This window comes from Vulpes lagopus, chromosome 1 (genome assembly GCF_018345385.1).
Source record: "Vulpes lagopus strain Blue_001 chromosome 1, ASM1834538v1, whole genome shotgun sequence".
Lineage (NCBI taxonomy): Eukaryota > Metazoa > Chordata > Mammalia > Carnivora > Canidae > Vulpes > Vulpes lagopus.
The window spans coordinates 59,411,321-59,431,060 of NC_054824.1; the positions used below are offsets into that span (position 1 = coordinate 59,411,321).

At 44.6% G+C, this 19,740-nt stretch overlaps 1 protein-coding gene across 4 annotated transcripts in view; it reads right to left on the reverse strand.

Moving 5' to 3' along the window:
• RUNX2 (RUNX family transcription factor 2) overlaps positions 1-14,797 on the reverse strand; it is a 148,204-nt gene extending 133,407 nt beyond the window's left edge. For all 4 annotated transcript variants that reach the window (XM_041750757.1, XM_041750747.1, XM_041750739.1 and 1 more), the window contains exons 1-2: positions 14,438-14,797; positions 5,530-5,686 (exon numbers count right to left, since the gene is read on the reverse strand). In XM_041750757.1, the coding sequence (XP_041606691.1) occupies positions 5,530-5,686; positions 14,438-14,797 (517 nt within the window). The remainder of the gene's footprint in view (positions 1-5,529; positions 5,687-14,437) is intronic.
• Between the last annotated feature and the right edge of the window lie 4,943 nt (positions 14,798-19,740).

Consider the following 19,740-nt stretch of genomic DNA (forward strand, 5'->3'; position numbering starts at 1 on the left):
GGTCCAACTCCCCAAAAAAGCTGCTCAGTAGCAACCGTGGTAATAAAAACAAAAACTCTGGTCCACTTGAGGAGGATTCTCTTCCTTTCAGCTTTCTCCAACATCAGGAACACATCCAAACACAGACAATTTTAGAAGTCTTTATTTAGGATTAGGTCATGACCCCATGAGAGAACAATAGTAAATCACTGTTGATTATGTTATTTACTTCACATGGCTTTAGCATTTCATTTGCTTAACTGCACTACAATAAGAAGATGAAAGAGTAAGGTTCTTATGGGAATCATTTTAACAGGAGCCGATGTCTCCTGTCCTGGCCTTAATGTGCCTGTGGTATGATGATTTCATCATTACTGGAACAGAGTTCTTCTCCTCCCTGCCCACCCCTTCCCTAACATACATCCTTGCTGTTAAATCTTTCTGAAATAACTCTCTGACAGTGACTTATTTTTTGCTAAATGTACATGACATCTCCCAACATAAATAGGAATTGGTGCTTTTTGCCCACAGCGCACTTCATTGAAATATTACATCTGATGTTTCAAATTAATGAGTTAGAGGTGATGAATGGAGGTGGGGGAAAGAAGACAGGGAGAAGTTTGGTAGCAGATTCGGATGTTTGTGTTCTCCAGAAGAAGATCCAGACTGTTACACAGTAGACTCACTGACAGTTGTAATCAGTTAGATTTGCAACGGTTAGTCATGTCAGATAGTCAAAACTGCAAACTGTTACAAGACAGGAAAAGGTGGGCGTGAAACAGTGACTCAATAAAACCTTCGGCAATCTCAGGCCAGCCTGTGCACTTGGCCTGCTCCTGTACCAGACCTTGAAACAGCTCGTTTTGTTTTGCTTTGTTTTTTGGTCAGAGACTATTTTTCCCTTTACTGAAAGCTTGAGGGTATTAAATCAAAACACAAATCTTAAACAATATGTAGCAATGCAGAGTTTAATGCAATCTTTTCAAAGCTTAATATGGAACAGGTTATATATAAGGCTTAATGTAGAACAGGTCTTTGGCTGTCAAATCTAGTGAATGGGTTTTCTTTTCAACCCAGACCATGTAAGTTCCTAAAATATGTTTAAGACACACATCACTTGTTACTCTGTATATATAGTTTTAAGTCTTTTGGCTCTACTTTTCAATGGCCAATATTTAAAAGAAAGAAAAGGAAGACAAGACAGAAGGAGCAGGGGAGGGGAGCAGACAGGAAAAGATGGATATTGATTAGAAATCTAGTAAGTGCCAGCCACTTCACACACATTATCTTATTTAATCCTATCCAGTTAAGTTCATCACCTGCAGTTCACAAATGAGGAAACCCAAGCCCACAGAGGCTTAGTAGTTCAACCACACAAGTAATAAGAGGAAAAAATATCAGAGCCTGAACCCAGATCTTCCAGACCTTAAAATTAGTGCTTTTCTCTTAAACTTTGTCAGAGAACATTTTATAAAATTAATAGGTAATTGATTTCTACACATGTCCCAATCAGCTTTGTAAGACCAAGAAACAGTAAATACAAATCCACTAATGTAGTATCTCGGCTAGGATGATGAAAACATCTATTCTTAAAGTGTCACTGATAGATCATATTTCATCCATAATAGACTGAATGTTACATGGGTTTAAGAAATGCAATTGTCTGGTTAGGAACCAGAGGATTTATTATAAACATTAGGCCTAAGTGGAAGAAAAAGGCAGCTGGCAGTCTAAACTAGTTACAGAAAACTCCAAGCATACAGACCTGGAGATTAGAAAGTTGAATAAGAAGCCACTGGATCCAGATGGAGACCTCAAAACAATGTAGAGATCTGGGGGAGTTAATGGGGTGAACCCCTAAGTTGAAAATTAATTTAGATTAAACCTAAAAGACGCCATTCTGGATCAGATCAATGGTCCATGAGCCAGGACTGCATTTCTCCAAGGGCGGTGCTTGTAAGGCAATTGTCATCCATGGCACAAATCTTAATATAAATCAAGGATGTATATGTCTCACATGTCCTCGATGAGTCTAAATAACCTGCTAGCAATACCATTGATGAACTTATCTAAACTGGTTCTGAGAATATTGCTATTTGAGACTTCCACGTTTTCCTTCGGATATTCAAAGTCATCGATGCTTCTCCCGAATTCAAACATCTTGTGTAAGAACAAAAGCCAATATAAAATGTACCCTTTAAGTATAAAGCACCCACACAGGTTCAAAGCAGAACCAGTAAAAATTTCTTTTTAAAAGAGGTAAGTTTGGAGGAGAGGAAACTACTATTTAAGTATGACTACAATCTTCTAAAAATCAAATCCTGAGGATCAAGATGTACTTTAACAACTAAAATAAAAATCAAGGAGGTTCCCTCTACCTCTTACTGCCTCTTCAGAAGGAACATGAACATAATGTTCAAGAAACTTCCAGAAACTACCACCCAAATAAGTAATTGGTTTTTCACCTCATAAATAATAATACATTGTCAAATGTTTTTGTGAGTACTCATAATCTACTTAATTTTGTTTAAATTTAAAAATTTTTTTTTCAAATTCCATAAGTGATAAAAAATGCAGACTCTTACTGAGGGAGCTAGCCAGCACTCATTAGACAACTAATTATATCATCCTTGGCTTCATCTAGGAACTAATTCCAAAATATGTCCTTGAGTCATATATTTTCCGAGATAAACATAGGAACTGCCGTTGAAAGACAATTCTAACTTAGCTCCAGAGGCTATTGATAGGGTAAGAGTGGATGCAAGGATTGTATCTTAGACCGATATAGTACCATGCTCTGTATACTGTAGGTGCTTAAAACCGCTTGTAAACTACAAGCAGCATGTATGATGTAAAAATAAGCACACCAAGAAAATTTAAGGACCACATATTTCTGTTGAAATATCAAATACTTCTGTTTAAAATACAAAGGAGAAAAAAAAAAGGGAAAAAAAAAACCAGCTAAAAAACATAAGCCACTCCTAACTTGATGCAAGCTTCCCAGATGCTCTACTTTTAATTCAAAGCACTTTCAAAAGCCATCAGATAACCCATAGTGACAAAGTCAGTAGTGAAGTGACTCCTTTATAAATCTAAAACTGTTTTTCAATTTCTGAGAATTTATCTGTCTACCACTGAAAAGAAAAAGTGTTAACGTTTGAGAAACTTGGTACTCTTTATTTTTTTCATGCTCTTCAAAATAGAAAATTTTAAAGCATTGGGGAAAAAGAAATACCAGGGTAGCAATGTGATGATCCAGACTTCATAACTTAAGAGAAATGTAGAAGTGTAAAAATCAAAGAGGAAGCTGGAAAGACATTTTTTTTTTAGAAAGCAGGTCAGGTACCCAGGCAGGTTAAAGGGTTTCCTGCCACTGAAAAACTGACTTTTTTTTTTTTTCCTCTAAGAATGGTATCTCTATCAGTGTTCTCTATCCTTTTGTCCTCTTGATTTCAGTTTGATATTACCATTTCCTTTTGTATAATGTTAATGTCGTGATATAAAAATCTATTATTAGTGATAAATCAATTTTTTCTTTCTCTCTCCACCCGCTCCCCTCACCCCCAATCTAAGTCTCGAAGACAAGTCTGGACCAATTTCTCCATCCTGCCTCTGGCAGCAGACTGTAGCATTTCAGATCCTCCACCAAGTCCCGGCTGCTTCAAAGGAAAAATCCTACTTTCTTCAGTTAAGATCATAAGAAATATAGGGGGAGGGGGTCAGCTCTGTTTGGACATAATTACACTTCATCAAAAGAAGCTTTCTTCATCTTCCATGCGTGAAAAGTCTGCAAGCAGTTAAGTCTGTCTTTTTTTTTTTTTTAAATATAAAAATTGCTATTTGGGAAACCAGCCAAAACTCAGAAAGCCAATATAGTAAAACAGTGCACACCCTTTGTTTCTCTTTGAAGTTTCTTAAATAAATATGTTGAGGGTTTACAAAGTACACTATCACTTCGCCATAGTTTCTACTCAAATTGATCAGAGAAAAGTTATGCAGCATCTATATAATACAAAAGCAAGGTAAATGGAAACACTAGCTGGGATCTGTAAGTATAGTGTCCAGTCTTCTAAACGCTGAAATTCATTACTCTAATTAAAAACAAAATAATGTTACATAAGAAGATAGATGCAATTCAGAGCACGAAGGTAAATCATCATTTTCAAATGTTTCTTGATTCCTACTAGAAAAAAAAGAAACTTTAATTGTACTGTGGACCTGCACCAGTAACAGGAAAAAAAAAAAAATGCACACACTTCACACCTAATCAGTCAACAGTGAGATAGGATGTGTCTTTTTTCCTTTTAATGAAAGTAAACTAAATCTGATGCAGAGATAACCCTTTTAGTTTTGAGTCTACAAGAGGCTCTGAGCCTCATTTTATTTCAAACAACCTTTCAGTGACAGTATCTCATTAGCATGCATCATTTTTTTTTTTAAGTTAAAAAGTACAGCTTCTTGGCCCTGTTCCTAGAAAGTAAACTAAAACTACTCATCGGAAACAGCCTTGCTTGAATTTCCCTTATCAAGTTTTTACAATGGTAATAATATGACATCTGATCCAAACTAAAGAGCAATTATTGGACATGGTTTAAAAACTGATGCTTCTCATTTCCTAATTCGAACCTGGGTAGAAGTTGTTCCAATAATTCATTCTAATTTATTTCACCTCCATTCTAAAGTGGTCTATTTTCTCTCTTCTTATTGAGATACTTAAAATGGAAATATTAGATTCAATAAATATATATAAATGACCATAATACTTCTTGTAAAGGACTATTAAAAGTCTCTCCACAGGAAAGAAAATAAAAGCCAAAATATTGGTTTCTTTAGAGACAGGTTTTCTTCCTAAAACATTAATCCCTTTTATAAAACAACTATGAAAATGCTAAAAGAAATTATTTTTTATTTTATTACCTTCTTAAGGACTCCCAAATAATGTGGAAATTAATTGAATCTTAATCACTCATCTGTCTAGACCACTCTCTATAGTCATTCTAACATAGGTAATACATCATTCACTTATGCAAATGAGAAGCCATGTAAAAAACTATGATTTTTAAAAATAGATTCTTATTACAAGAGTTAAGTTAAATCATACAGAGGTAACCTATGTGCCAAGTGAAGAGCATTACACTAGCTGGCTGTCCTTGGCCACAACTTAGAGCAAAACTGATGTTATCTGGAAATTGATCCAATGCATTCCTTTTTCTTTACTCGTTGCCACTCCATTTACTCAGTTATTTGGCTCCTCATAATTCAGAACTTGAATCTCTAACTGTTCTCTCCACCGTATATGCTCACAACCCAGTGAAATTAGGGACTAGTTCTTCTGAAAACACTGTGTGAATTTTCAATATCATAAAACAAATGAAAAAGGCCTGAGCACTGAGAAAAACACTCAACTTCATCTGGACATATTTAAATAAAACCTTCAGCAATTCCATTCAGTGGGAGAAGGTGCTGATTTGTATACAGACTAGCCTACATTTCATCAGAAGATCCTGATGTGTTTATTCCACTATCAATATTAAAAATCAAGAGACCTACCTCTTCCACTCCGGCCCACAAATCTCAGATCGTTGAACCTTGCTACTTGGTTTTTCATAACAGCAGAGGCATTTCGGAGCTCAGCAGAATAATTTTCATCGTTACCCGCCATGACAGTAACCACAGTCCCATCTGGTACCTCTCCCAGGGCTACCACCTACATAAAACAGGAAACACAGCAGCAATAATGGCACATCAGAAAAGCTTAAAAACTAAGAATATATTCCCACTGTAAAGGATGTGTCTTATCAGGATTTAGTGCTCTAGAGCAGTAATGGCACATAGGAAGGAACGCTTTGCATATGGGTCAGGATGCCACTTCAAACAGACCAATGTTGCAGGGTCCACCCATTTCAAAGGCAGGCAAAAGTTTCCTTCATTTGTTGTTGGATTCTTTGCAGAATACATGTACATTTTTATTAAATCCCCATGTTAGGTTGTCCATAGGAATTATGCCACAAAGGGAAGGCTGACGCCCCATCTGCAGATTGCATCGTACATGTTAAGGCACCGCCTGTCTGCAGCCTGGAGAGCCCTGAGGTGTGGTCTCATCCAGATCACAGGCTGAAAAAAGAAAGTCTGGTCGGCTCTACGGGAGAAGACACTTAGGTGAAATCTTAGAGTTGCTGACAATACGGTGTGGTATCCAGCACTATATTTCATCCCCTTCCTTTGGGCTATATATTTGGTTTTCAATCACACTGCAATAATTACTTAATGCCCACTCTGTGGTGGGATATGAACAAAGCCATCAAGAAACTGGAGGTCTAGGTGCAGAATAAAGGTACATAACAAGCTGAAAACGGTCACCTACAAATGAGTGGCATAGATTAAAAAAAAAAAAAACTTGGCCAAACTTTATTCTGTCTTGCCCCATCTGCCATCTTGACACAGTTGCCTCCTTACTCTTCAACAGCTGACCTGCAGCAGATTAACTCAGTCAAGTAAGGATCCAGATAATCAGTCTCTGAGGTCCACAAACATTTTCACTGCTCCAAGGCTAGGATCACACTTTTAACAGAGGTCAGCTGACTTGCAAATGGGCACTTCTGTTTAATGACAAGGCTGGTAAGGGAACGTTGGTGGCAGAGGCTACTCTGTCACATAGACGTACTATTCTTAATCCATTACCAAGCCCCTGTTCCTTGATAATATCCTTTTTCTCAACTAACTTCCACGATCCTATATTCAGATTATTTCCATCTCTTTCTCATTCAACTTCCAGATGCCCTGGTGGTGACTAAGCAATGGTTGCAGCTACAGTAGCCCATCACCTCTCTGATAATAACACCCACATGCACTTGCCTATCTGGCAAATATCCCACGGATCCTTCTCCTATGCCTAGTACTGCTCTCTCCTTTGTCGAGATTTCCACAAGGCAAACCTAAGCATTTGATTCCATGCTCCCAATACAATTTGTACCTACTCTCATTAAAGCAAGTTTTTACAGTGTGATAAAACAGACGCTGTAACTATATGTATGCTTTGGGGCTGAGTTTTCCCCACTCATGACCCACACCCCAGCACACCTCTACTAAGACCCTCTGTTCCATGCACACAACCAACCACACACAAAAAAACTTGCTGATATTTTTCCGCCCTTGCTTTTTCTCTTAGTCTGTTTCTCAATGCCATGCCATGACTTCTTTAGCCCATTGTTATTCAGCTTAAAATCCCACATCCTCCCTTCCCTACAGAACCCATTTCCACAGCACCCTGCTGTACTCAAATGATCCTCATTTCCACATATATATATATATATATACATATATATATATATATATATAAATGTATATTTAGTGATCTATCTACTCCTTTTGATCCACTAGCCCAAAGTTATAAGACTCATTCCTAGGAGACTAAATTATACTGGAAACTACATGAGGGAAGGGCCCTCACTGGTCTTGCTCACCACCACATGCCCAGCACTCAAACAGCACCTAGCCCATAGTGTTTGATAAATAATTCTGAAAGAAATTGATGAAAGAGCTCCATAAAGAGCATCATCTCCCACAGCCAATAGTCTGTGAGGCTACCAGCTGAAACTCCAAGACAGAAAAACCAGTTAAAGGCTGAGTCAGCATCCCTCAGTAACAGAAACATGCTCTTGCACCAAACTAGTTTTCTGATAACTTTTTCTGTCCCAGAGAATAGAGGATCACTGACTATCCTACTGGTTATTTGATTCAATCTGAGAAGTCTCCCAGGCCAAGGGCAAAACCCTTGAGACCATGATTTCCTCCTTGCATACTTGATCTAGTGCCTTGAGGGGCTGCCTGAATAGAGTCTCTTACCGGAGACAATTTTCGATTTTTCGAATTCACAAGGCTAACAAAGTGAACATTTGAAAGTATTGAAATAATTGCCCATGTTTGGCCAGTATGCATCTGAAAGCTTGACATTTTTTACACTCAGCATATTGTGTTTTAGCACCTGCCGTGTGGCTTCTGATGTCAAAGTAAGTAAAGGTGGAACCAGTAAGCATATTAATAAAGGCAGAAAAGTTTGTACTGCTCAGAAGAAAATGAACGTACCAAAAATCAAGAGGCCTCTCTTTTTTTCCCACCTCTCTTTTACATCTGCTATGATGTCACGCAAATAACTTCATCTCCAGGAACCACAGTTTTCCAATATAAATTGGAAATAATTTTTTTTAAGTCTGTATTACATAGAAGATATTGTGTAAGTAGAGGGTAATTACAATGATGTACTTTTTGTAAGATGAGGCGGCTGACTTCGGTTCCAAGTCTGCTGTGTGCTAAACATGGGCTTTGACTTAGCATCCTGAAAGGGTTCAATTGGACATGTAATTCTTTACTTCATGTCTTGAGATGTTTTTTGGTGTTGCTGAGAGATAAAAGAATGACTGCTGATGGGTTTCACTTCTGTCTGGCTAAATTTAAAAAGAAAAAATAGAGAAATCTGCCCCAATATAAAGATTTTCAAGAGCTCTGGGACATTATTATTTTACTGCATATTTTTAACATAATGGATTTTTTTTTAGTTAGAAGAAAAGGAAAATTGATTCAATATGGGAAAATATGAAAGAAAAGATCCCTAAGAGTGAAATACACAAATCCACTTTTCTTTGCTTAAGCAGCAGAATAATGACCATGTTAAATATTGGTATGCTTTATGTATTATACTTAATAACAAAACAAATAGGTAATCACAAATTGTGTGAGTGTTCTAGGAGGCTTAGAACTTGGCCTAAAAATGAAATGCTCACACAATGTGGTGACAACTTTTCCTGTTATGGCTGAACTCTATTTTTAATGGCTAAACATATTGGTTTTTTTCTACTGTTCACTCTACCAAATCAGATGCCTAATGTTTTTCTGAGGAAAAGAAAAGAGGGAGTACTGTATTTGACTTTATATCAATCAGAAGTATAATTATATGTCAGAGTTTTTTTCAAAAAGTAGATCTCTGAAGCTAAAAAGTTTCCCTTGGAGATTCGCAACTGTGTTTATCTAAAAGAAAACCAAAAGAATCAAGAAATTTTTACACATTTCGTCTGTACCAAACCCAAGCAATGGAAAACATTTTAAAGGGTAGAGAGCAGTCAAAAATCGCTGTTTAACCAGTTAGGAGTAAGCACACATTAAAATTTGTTTCCATACTACCCAACACAAAAGTTCCGTTCTGCAAAGAATGGTTTGTGATGAAACCTTAACAATTACATTTCCAAATTGTTTTTAGAATATAAAGTCTACCAATTCAAGAAAATTCATGGAGAAGGGGGGAAGTAATTTTGTGTCCTAACATTTCAGAACAGAGAAAGAAGTTCCTCTATTTATTAGCGCACCTCACTAGAACTAGCATTTAAATCACATGATACATAGCTTGTGCAAAATTTAGTAAAAGGATACTTAACCCTTAGAAACTACTGAAATTTTGTATGAGACTCCTTATGACTAAATCTGTGAATTACTCTAAAAGAGCAGCAATACAGATTTAGCTCAGACCCTTAAAATTGTTTTTGTGGTCTTATTGTATGGAATTTAAAATTGCCTTTGACATTTCCATGGACAGAAGTCTAATTTTAACCAATCAATTACTCTTACAGACCAATATCATTTGGCACATTGTACTTGCAGCAAAACTGAAATATAATTCCTTTTCAAGATAAAATCTGATCAAATCTTTTTTTGGAATAAAAAGATGCAAGGGCACAATTGCAAAAAGGGGAAATTGTATTCCTACAGCAACTATTTAAAGATGACTTCAAGTAAACTATTAAAAGTTTTCACAAAAGTCACAGCTAACTTTTAGAATTTAACCTAGAATTTAGGAAAACCCAACCGAATCGTAGAGAAAAAAAATAAACACAATATAAAATACCATTTTACAATTTTAAAAATATATGTCAAAAAATAATTTGATGAAAATTATTTCAATACAAGCCAGGAATTTTACGTGCCATGTATCAAGCTGGTTTAGATCATCTAACAATGGATGTTCTGGAATTTTGAGAGGAGACAAACAGCAATGCCAAATGGGAGAACATAATGAGAGATATCTTAACCATGCCTGTTTCCAAATAGACGTTTTTCATAAAATTTTTAAAATACTTATTTTCCACCTAAAATTCTGTGTTTCAACTACCTTTTATATATTCAATGCTAAAATTTTTAACTTTGATTTTTTTACACACAGAGGCATAACACATAAATGTATCTGTCCTCACACCACTTGAAATCTATTGTGATTTACATAATTTTGCATAAAAATTCATACCAGGCTTAATAAAGTTTTAATAGGTTTAATAATCCATTTTCCTTTGTTTAGGTATAACTGCCTTCAAAAAGACACAAACACAGAACCTGATCACTACATATGTTAGGAAAATACAACTCACTAATGTCAAATATTTATTAGTCGCATCCTCGTTTTTTGAAGAGAAAAATGGCCAATGATGTTGAAAAATTATTTTCAAATAAGAACTGCTCTATCATTTTGAAACCTTACTTATGACAAATACTGAAAGGTATCATTAAACATACAGAATTAACTATAAGTAATAGATCACATATCTAAAAATGTGTTTTCTTTCTTTAACATTGCCAGAAAAACATATGATACGAGTAAATATATAGTCCAGTGTTCTCTAACCTAAAACAGCACAATAGCCTTGCACCACTTTTAGTTTTAAAATATACATCTGGACTTAAAATTTCTGCATAGTGTTTCTTTCAGCTTGAAGCTATTTAAAGCAACTGAGTTATAAACCCCGAACACCAGGCTTCATGGTGGAAATGCTGACAGACCCCTAACTATAAGGGTGCTACCGGATGCAAAGTTGACATATTCTCTCCCTATTTCTACCAGACTATTAACTAATGAACCGAATTTGCAAATCGCTTTTTTTTTTTTTTTTTTTTTTTTTTGGTCACTAGAATTATCTAGGACAGAAAGGGCATGGGGATCCTCTAATAATATCCTTTAACTATTTTAAGCTTTCAGCGACATACACCTGAAAGAAATGTTAAAAATATTTATTTCCATTTCCTTGACACCTGGAAGGACTGAACATTACAAAACTGCAGAACTTTGTTAAAAATATAATACTAATAAAACAACTTTGCATATTTTAAAGCATACTAGTTGTTTTTGCATTTTTATGTGCTGAGTATAAGCAATTCATAAGTATTCTTGGATAATCCCAACACAAGATCAGATGAGCAACACTAATTTGTCACTTATGTCTTAGTATAATACATTGTCAATATCATTTTGAAGTATTATTTTAAATTAACACATCAAAACACCACATATTGAATTCACTTCTGATTCTTTACAATGCTGAGTTCAGTGTCACAGACATAAAATATGGGCTCAACAAATATTGTATTGATTTGAATCCCAGATTTCTCCACAATTAATTTCTCTGTGTTTGTGTTTTTAAATATATTTACCTATCTATTATCCACCCAACAACACTATAACTTACTTTGTACATAGCTCTAAATACGATAGCCAAATTGTGGTCACCACTTCTAAAACTGAGACTTTTTCATATTATTTCTTCAATGCATATGTATTTGATTATGTTACAAGGGTGTAGAAAGTCTACCGAGCTCAGGCTTTTATCTCAAAAGAAAGGTAAAGAGAGATTGTTTTTACTAACACTCAGATGAAAACAATAAAAAATGTTGTCAAAATCTGGATGTTCCAAATCTCTACACATCTTTTTCAGCAGAGACAAAACTCATACACTGAGTGGACCTCAGCTATCACCATCTGTCTGAATTTTCTTAAATACAGGTATGGGGGTGGGGGAACACAGCAAATCAAGTCTTAACTCTATTTATTTTTTCAATTAATATGAATGAAAATACTTAATTTAACATGGCCATGTATGGTTTTGTTTACTGGTTAAAAGTAAAACTGCTCTGTAATTAACAATAAGGATGATTAAAAGAAAACAATTCACTTTAAAAATAATTTTAAAAGGGCGGTAGTGAGAAAACCTAAAGATAACCAAAATATCTGAGAATAGCTCAAAAGGCCCTGCATTCTATCTTGACACCAAAAAGATCATTTCTATCCAAAATAACAAGGCTCAAAATCGACTCAGCACCATAAATACAGGAGAATAGTTCAAAACAGTTATATCTTCAGCACGTCTTTTCAGCCGAAGAAAACAGAATGTAGAATACCAAACATCTAAATGGTATCTTTTAAAATGTAGGCACCCACCCTTCTATTTCCATACATCCTAACTTGGAATGCTTGACGTGGCATTTTTATAGACAAAAATACCTAGGTATTTGTATTTGCTGTTTTCATCCAGGTTTTTGGTTGGTGATTTAAGGGGTTTTTTTTTGGGGGGGGGGCGGGGGGGGGGGGTGGGGGACAAATTTCCACTCCTTGCTGAAGGCGAATTAGAACATTCTGGGCCTGCGGATGATTAACATAAAAGATATCTCTGGTGTTGTGGAAATTCGAATTTGTCTGATTCACATACATTCTGAACTTTTCGCATTTCAAGGAGGAAAGCGTTAACCTACAAAATGGGTGGTTTATAAAAGGAGAAATGGGACGGTTAAAAAATACACACACACACACACACACTTCTTGAACCAACTGCAAAATGAAACCTGCCCAGAATGCAACATCCCCTTTCCTCCACAATTCAGACTTCTCTTCCGATAGAAGACCCAGCTAGATAAGCGGCTCTAAGTGACCTGGACTCCTCTTTCTTTCCACCCCACCCACACACTGAATCTGAACCGGTGCGGGGGGTGCGGGGCGATCCACAACAGGGAACCGCCAGTGGCCTGTGGGTGTCTGGCCACCAGGTCCACGGTGGAGGCCCTGGCACGATTCCTCCCTCCTCCCGCCCCCCAACCCGGCCAGGCCGCGCTAACCCTCCTGTCCACAGACCCCAGGTCCCGGAGGCCCCAGGCCCACCTTTCCCGAGCCCAGAGGCCACAGACGGGGCGGGCGAGGCTCCTTCCCCAGTCTGGCTCACCGCCCGCCCCACCCCGGGCGCCCAGTCCCGCGAGTGTGAACTGCCCCGGGAACCGGTTCCCCATCAGCCCGGCGCGCGCCGGCCGGGGCTCCGCGCCTCCCCCTGGCGAGGGCCGCCCGGGAAACCTGGCCCGTCCTGGAAGCCGCCGGGGACCGCGAGGGGCTCGGGCCCCTGCCCCTGAACCTGCCGGGGCCGCTGCCACCGCCCGCCGCCCACTCCCGCCGCCCACACCCGCCCTGCAGCTAACGGGCCGCGGCGCGCGGAGGAGGCCGCGGGGCGCGGGGGGCGCTCTCAGGCCTCGGGGTCGCTCCTCCGCGCCCAGGCCCTGACCGCGGCCCCCCACGACCTGTCAGAAGCAGGAGGGCCCTCAGGGACTCAAGTCCTTCAAAAGTCCCCGGAAGAGAAGTCCGCAAACTTTCACCTCCTTTTCCAAGGCGGCTGTGCGAAGGCATCCCCCAGGTTTGCCTCATCCCTCCCAGGTGCGGTGAGGCGGGGGCCGGCGCCAGCTCCCGGAGGCGCCCCAGCCCGCGCCCCCGCGCCCCCGCGCCCCCGCGCCCCCGCGCCCCCCCGCTGGCCACCGCCCCGCACCGAGGGTCCCGCGCCGGGCTCCGGGGCTCCCCCGCCTCGGGGCGCGCGGCGACCCTGGCGGCCCCGCCTTCCTCCCGCTAACGGGCACGGCGCGGGGCTGCGCGCCCACGAGCGCCCGGCCCCGTGTCACCCCGGGCCTCCCGGAGTCCCCCGCTTTGCCCGGGACCCTGTCGGACACCGGCCCTGCGGCCCGCGCGCCGCAGCCGGCACCCGCGCCCCGCCCCGGACCCAGCGCGCGGCGCCGGCACCCCACGAACGCTGGCCCCCAGAGCCGGAGGGGCCGGGCCGCCGAGGCCCCCGCGGGCAGGGCAGGGCAGCGCAGGGCAGCGCAGGGCAGCGCAGGGCAGGGGGCGCCACGCCGCGCGGAGGCGTCTGCGCCGAGGGGCGGGCGTGGGCGCGCGGGACCCGCCGGGCGGAGGGCGCTGCGCCGCGGGGGGGAAGCCCTGCGCCCCGGGCGCGCGGTCGGGGGCACGGGCCGGGGCTCCGCAGCCCTGCGGAGGGGGCGGGGTGGCGGCGCCCGGAGCGGCACGGGGGGCCCTGGGGGAGGGGGCACGGCTCGCGGGAGCGGGTGCGGACGCCGCCGCGGCCTCGCGGGTAGGGGACGGCTACAGGGGCCGGGGGCTGGGCGCTGGCTGCGGGCACAGGTGGGGCAGGGAAGGAGCTGCGCGGGGCCATCGCCCCCGACCCGCTGGGGGGTCCGGAGGCAGAGGGCCAGCGGCGGGCCCTCGGGTGGGAGCCCCCGAGGCGGGCGGCCGAGGCCCCGGCCCCCCGCGGGCACCGAGACGCTGGCGGGCAGGTCCCGCGGCGCCGGGCCGGGGGCGGGGGCGGCCGCAGCGGCTTACCTTGAAGGCCACGGGCAGGGTCTTGTTGCAGCGCCAGTGCGAGGGCAGCACAGAGCACAGGAAGTTGGGGCTGTCGGTGCGGACGAGCTCGGCCGGGTGGTCAGCGATGATCTCGACCATGGTGCGGTTGTCGTGCGGCGGCCGCAACCGGGGCACCGCGGCCGCCGCCGCCGCCGCCGCCGCCGCCGCCGCCGCCGCCGCCTCCTGCTGCTGCTGCTGTTGCTGCTGCTGCTGCTGCTGTTGCTGCTGCTGCTGTTGCGCAGCCACCACCGGGCTCACGTCGCTCATCTTGCCGGGCTGCAGGCTGCTGGAGGGAGGGCTGAAGCGCCGGCTGGTGCTCGGATCTACGGGAATACGCATCACAACAGCCACAAGTTAGCGAAGTGGCCGGGGGAGGGGGAGGAGGGTGGAAATGAGGGGCGAGGAGGAGGAAATTGGGGGGGTGGAGGCGAGACGGGGGAAAGGGGATGGAGGTGATGGGGCCGAGGAGGTGAGAAATCAAGTTCGATGCAGCCGACGGCCGGGGAGTAGTCTGACGGGGGCCAGCGGCGGCGATGCGGAGCGGTCGGGTGGGCGGGCTGGGAGAGCCGGAGGCGCAGATCTTGCCGGAGCCTTCGGAGCGCCCGCGGTGGCAGCTGAGAGCCGGCGCGGGCTGCGTGCGGCCTGGGGCGGCGGGCTTCAGGTTGCAGCTCGGCGCGGGGTCCCTTGGGGCGCCGCGTGCTGGGTGCGCTGGCGCCCCCTCCCAGGTGGAGTCCGGCGGTGGATCGCGGTGGGCTCAGCAGTCCAGCCCCGGGCCGGCGTGGCCGCGCGCTGCCCGCCACCGCCGCGCCGCGCGCGCAGCTCCCCAGCTGCAGGCGTCCGCGTCCGCGCCCGCGCCCGCCCTCCCGCGCCGCCGCCGCCGCCGCCTCCGCCGCGGCCTCCGCTCCCCCCGCGCCCGCCGCGCGCTCAGATTCCTGCCGCGGCGGCTGCCAGCCCGGCTCCCCGGCTCCGCTCCTTCCTCTCCCGTCTCCTCTTCTGGCCTCCTCCCGGCCACCTCCTTGCTTCCACTGCCTCCTGCTCTGTGCACAGCGCCCCTGACCCTCGCGCGTCGAGGTGCCAGGAGGTGAGTCGCGGGCAGCGGACTTCGGCGCAGCGGACCTCGAGCCTGCGAGCGAGTCGCAGCCGCAGCCGCAGCCGCAGCCGCAGCCGCTGCCGCTGCCGCCGCCCGCCGGCCGGAGCAGGAGCCGGGGCGCAGCGCGCAGCTTCCGCAGCCGAGAGGCGGCCCCGGCGGAGAGGAATCTCGCCTGATCGGTCCTCTCGCTGCTCCCCGACCCAGGACAGGGAAGCCCCTCTTGGTCGCACGAGGCTGAAGCCGAGACGCCGGAGAGCCGCGGGCTGGACTGACTGTCGTTATTTTTCGTTGTAACTTCAGGAGAGGAGGAAGGAAAATTCTTGAGCGGCTGTGCTGACTTCTCGGCACTCTGCACCCTTCCCCCACCCCACCCCCCACCTCTGCCGGAGCGGCTCCCAGGGAAGAAAAAAAAAAAGGATTTTGCAGAGTTTGGGTGCTTTTTTGTCTTAAGTGACACAAAAAATTGGGGTGGAGAGGACACTCGTCAAATAGTTTTTAGAAACTCAAGTGGTTGGCTGGACACTTTTTCTTTCTATATTCAGACTTGTCGTTCCTAGAGAACAAGGATGAGTTTTTTGGGTTTTTTTTTCTTTCTCTCTCTCTCTCTCTCTCTCTCTTTTTTTTTTTTTTCTTTTTAAGGACCGGAAAACTGTCAGTTGGATGATTAAAATAAGTTGCAAAAACCTTGCTGAGGAAAAACCCCAGCAGTTTTCCATGAATTTCAATCTTTTATTAAGTCTATTCTGCATCTAAAACTAAGTCTAATACCTTAACTTTCTTCCCCACCACTCCCGGGGGGGGGGGAATAAAAATACAAAATAAAATATCCAAAATGCTTCATTGGCTATTTATTTATGTATTCATTTCCCAGTGTGGGTTTAAAAAGCGACTTTGGATCCCCCAAAAAGTTGTGGTCGAGAGGATGAAGGAGCGCGGAAAAAAAGCGGCAGTTTTACCTAAAATGTGGTTTTTGGAGGCTGGGATTTCTAATGATTAGGTTTTTGTGGTTTATATAGACACGACTCTGGCTAAGGCGATCATTACGCTGATGAGAGTCAGAAGCACGTGGGTGTCTCCGACCAGCCTCAAACTCGGAACCTTCAAAACAAATAAAACAATGTGCGGCGCCCGCAGAAGCCGGAAAATCCGCTTGAGGCTATTGCACCCCCAAAAGGGGGACACAGGGCCCTTTCCCCTCCTCGCTGTATACTGCGACCTTCCTTGCTTCCTGTCAAACTCCTTTACACCTCCCAAAGTTCGAAAACGTGTCTGCAAACAATCCTAGTTGCCAAAATTTCAAAGATTCCCAGCAGGGTAGCTGACACCCATCATCAGTGATTTTATGAAATAAGTGAAAAAACTTCTAACACTTCGCCCTGGGAGTATTCTGGAATAAAGATAGTTGAGTCATCACTCATCCCCCCCCCCATCTTATTTAAAACCATTCACGTGCCCATTAATTGGCGTTTTTACTGCTCACTCAGCGCGGATGCCTCTGTCACCCGGGTAGCGACCTGCCACGACCCTCCCCGGCCGGTTTTAAAGCCCAGCGTGCCCTCGCCCAGTGGGCGCCCGCGTCTGCGCCTCTCAAGGTGCCTGGGAGGGCTGCGGGGGCGCGGGGGCGCGGGGGCGCGGGAGGGGGCCCCGGGGCCAGTCACGGACCCTGGAGCCCATTTCAAGCGCACAGGGGACGTGGACGGCTGTCCTAATGTGCCGGGACGTGAGGCTTGCCCTCTAAGGAGAGGCGCCCGCGACAGAGGGCCTCCACCCGCTGGGCGGACGGGTGGGGCTGGGGTGCTTAGGCGTGAGGCCTCGCGGGGGTCACTACGGAGTCCGGGGGACACTGCTCTGTCCTTCCTCCCCGGGGCTTCCTCTGCACCTTCTCTTTCTCCCTTCCCTACTCCACGCCTCCCTCCTGCGTCTCACCCTCTCCCAGGTTACTCTCCACCTTACCGCCTCTCCCCAAAATACCCCCCCGCCCAGAGGCGCGCGCCTCCTCCCCGCGCCCCTCCCGCCTCCTCGGCCTTCCCACGGCCGCTTGCCACCCCGCGCGATGACTCCCCCTCCCTAACCTACTCCTAGCCCCAGGGGATGCGAGACAACCCCACTGATCGGAGGAGCTGGACGCGCAGCGAGGAACCCAGCAGCTGTTTCCTGCGCGTGCGATTTTTAATTATCTTTTCCGTCACAGGGGAGAGCTCTAACCCTGGGCACCGCCGCGCAGCCTGCGCGCACAGGGTCGAGTGTTCCCCAGCCGCAAGCGGCCGTCGTAACCCCTCCAAAAAAAAAAAAAAAAAGAGAGAGAGAGAGAGACCACACCACATCCATGACTCTCCTACCTTACACACCTACTCGCATACACTGGGACATGCACTCTCCCATAGCCACATGCTGGCACTCAGGTACACACGCGCGCGCACACACACACACTCCAAGGTTGCTTGCTTTATTTTGGTTTGGTTCGGTTTGGTTTTATTTGGGGCATGTTGTACCACTGTCTAACAAAGATCTCTGACTTGTTTTGTTTGGGTTTTAAATGTGTAGGGGCTGCAAAGGAGGGAAAAAGTTGCAGGAACTGGATTATATCCGTGGTCAAAGGGAGGTAGGAATTCAGTGACTACCCTCGTAGGGTGGTGATAGGAGGCTGTCTTTCTCCCAGGAAGTCCACAAGAACAGGGAACTCCCAGAAAATCTGAGGATGCTAAGTCAATATTTCAAATACAGGCGACCAGAGGGGCTTTTGCAAATAAGAAATTCTAGGGCATTTTGAATTTAAGTAATCATGTTGGAGAATTTTCCTTTCTTTCTGCCTCTGTTCTGTCCTGTCTTTGTTTTACTTGGAGGATATAGTAAAACATGCAGGCCTCAGTGGTTGGGTACCTTGACTGGGGATTTTCAAGGCGATTTAATCAATGGTGAGTTATTTATTTTAATTAATCATGTCCGGTAATTTAGCTTTTATAGCCTTCCTTGGGCATCTTCCCTCCATTTTATATTTCAGTGAAACTAATATAAGCAGCTCTTGGAAGTTACTGGTCTTGGATCCCTTAAAATATCCTACAGTTATTTATAATGTGGAAATGAAATTTTCCACCGAATACCCTAACATCGTTTCAGGTATCTGGCACAGCAGATTTTCAGTCTCCTTTCAAAAATATCCTCTTGGTGAACATTCACACTTTCAGCTGGAACCAACTGAGCCTGGAACTGATGATGTCTTGGCTCAGAGCGTTTTACTTAACAGAAGAAAACATTTTTACAGACCCCTAAACCAAACCTCTCCTGGTAATAGTAGGCACATAGGAAAACCATGAGATTTTTCATATGTGTATTTTCTGCTATAGTTTGCATGATCTCACTCTTGAGTTTAGATTTTCTTCTACCTCAAAATGTTCAGAACAAATCACTCACTAGATTCCTATTCCTACTCAGAAGCATTCATCTTTTCTGTTGTATGTTATGGCATACAAAAGAACATACTTTTTTTTCTGAAAATGTGGCTACTCCGGAAGACACAGGCATATGCTTTCCCCTCCATCTCTTTTAATATTTAATATAACCATTTAGTAACCACACCTGCCAATTCTGACTTTCCAGACAAAGAAAATGAGATGTAAAAGAGTCAAATTATTTATCTAGGAAAGGAACTGAATCCCCCAAACCAGGAACATAGCCCATACTTCTTCCATTCAGGTTTCATCTTATAACCTCTATAAATTATTTTATATATACTGTCCCTTGATGAAAAGTAAGAAAGTCACTCTAAAATCTTAAAATGGTTTTCAGTGGATCACCTGATAAAATGAGACAAACTCTCAAATGTGCATTAGAAAATCATGGACAGGGATACCTGGCAGCTAAATGGTTGAACTGCTGCCTTCAGCTCACGTTGTATCCTGCGGTCCTGGGATGGAATCCTGCATCAGGTTCCCTGCAGGGCTTCTCCCTCTGCCTATATTTCTGCCTCTCTCTGTGTGTCTTTCATGAATAACTTAATAAAATATTTTTTAAAAATCATGGACATAGTGTTGATCAATAAAGTTCTGAATGTGTCATTGGGAAAACTTTATAAAACAGAACCATCTTTAGAGAGTTTTTCCTTTGGGCTGTGATTGAGTGAACGCTACCCAGCCCTTGAGGACGCAGTACTGCACTAGACCAGGAACTGTCCTACTACAGCCCAATGGCCAAA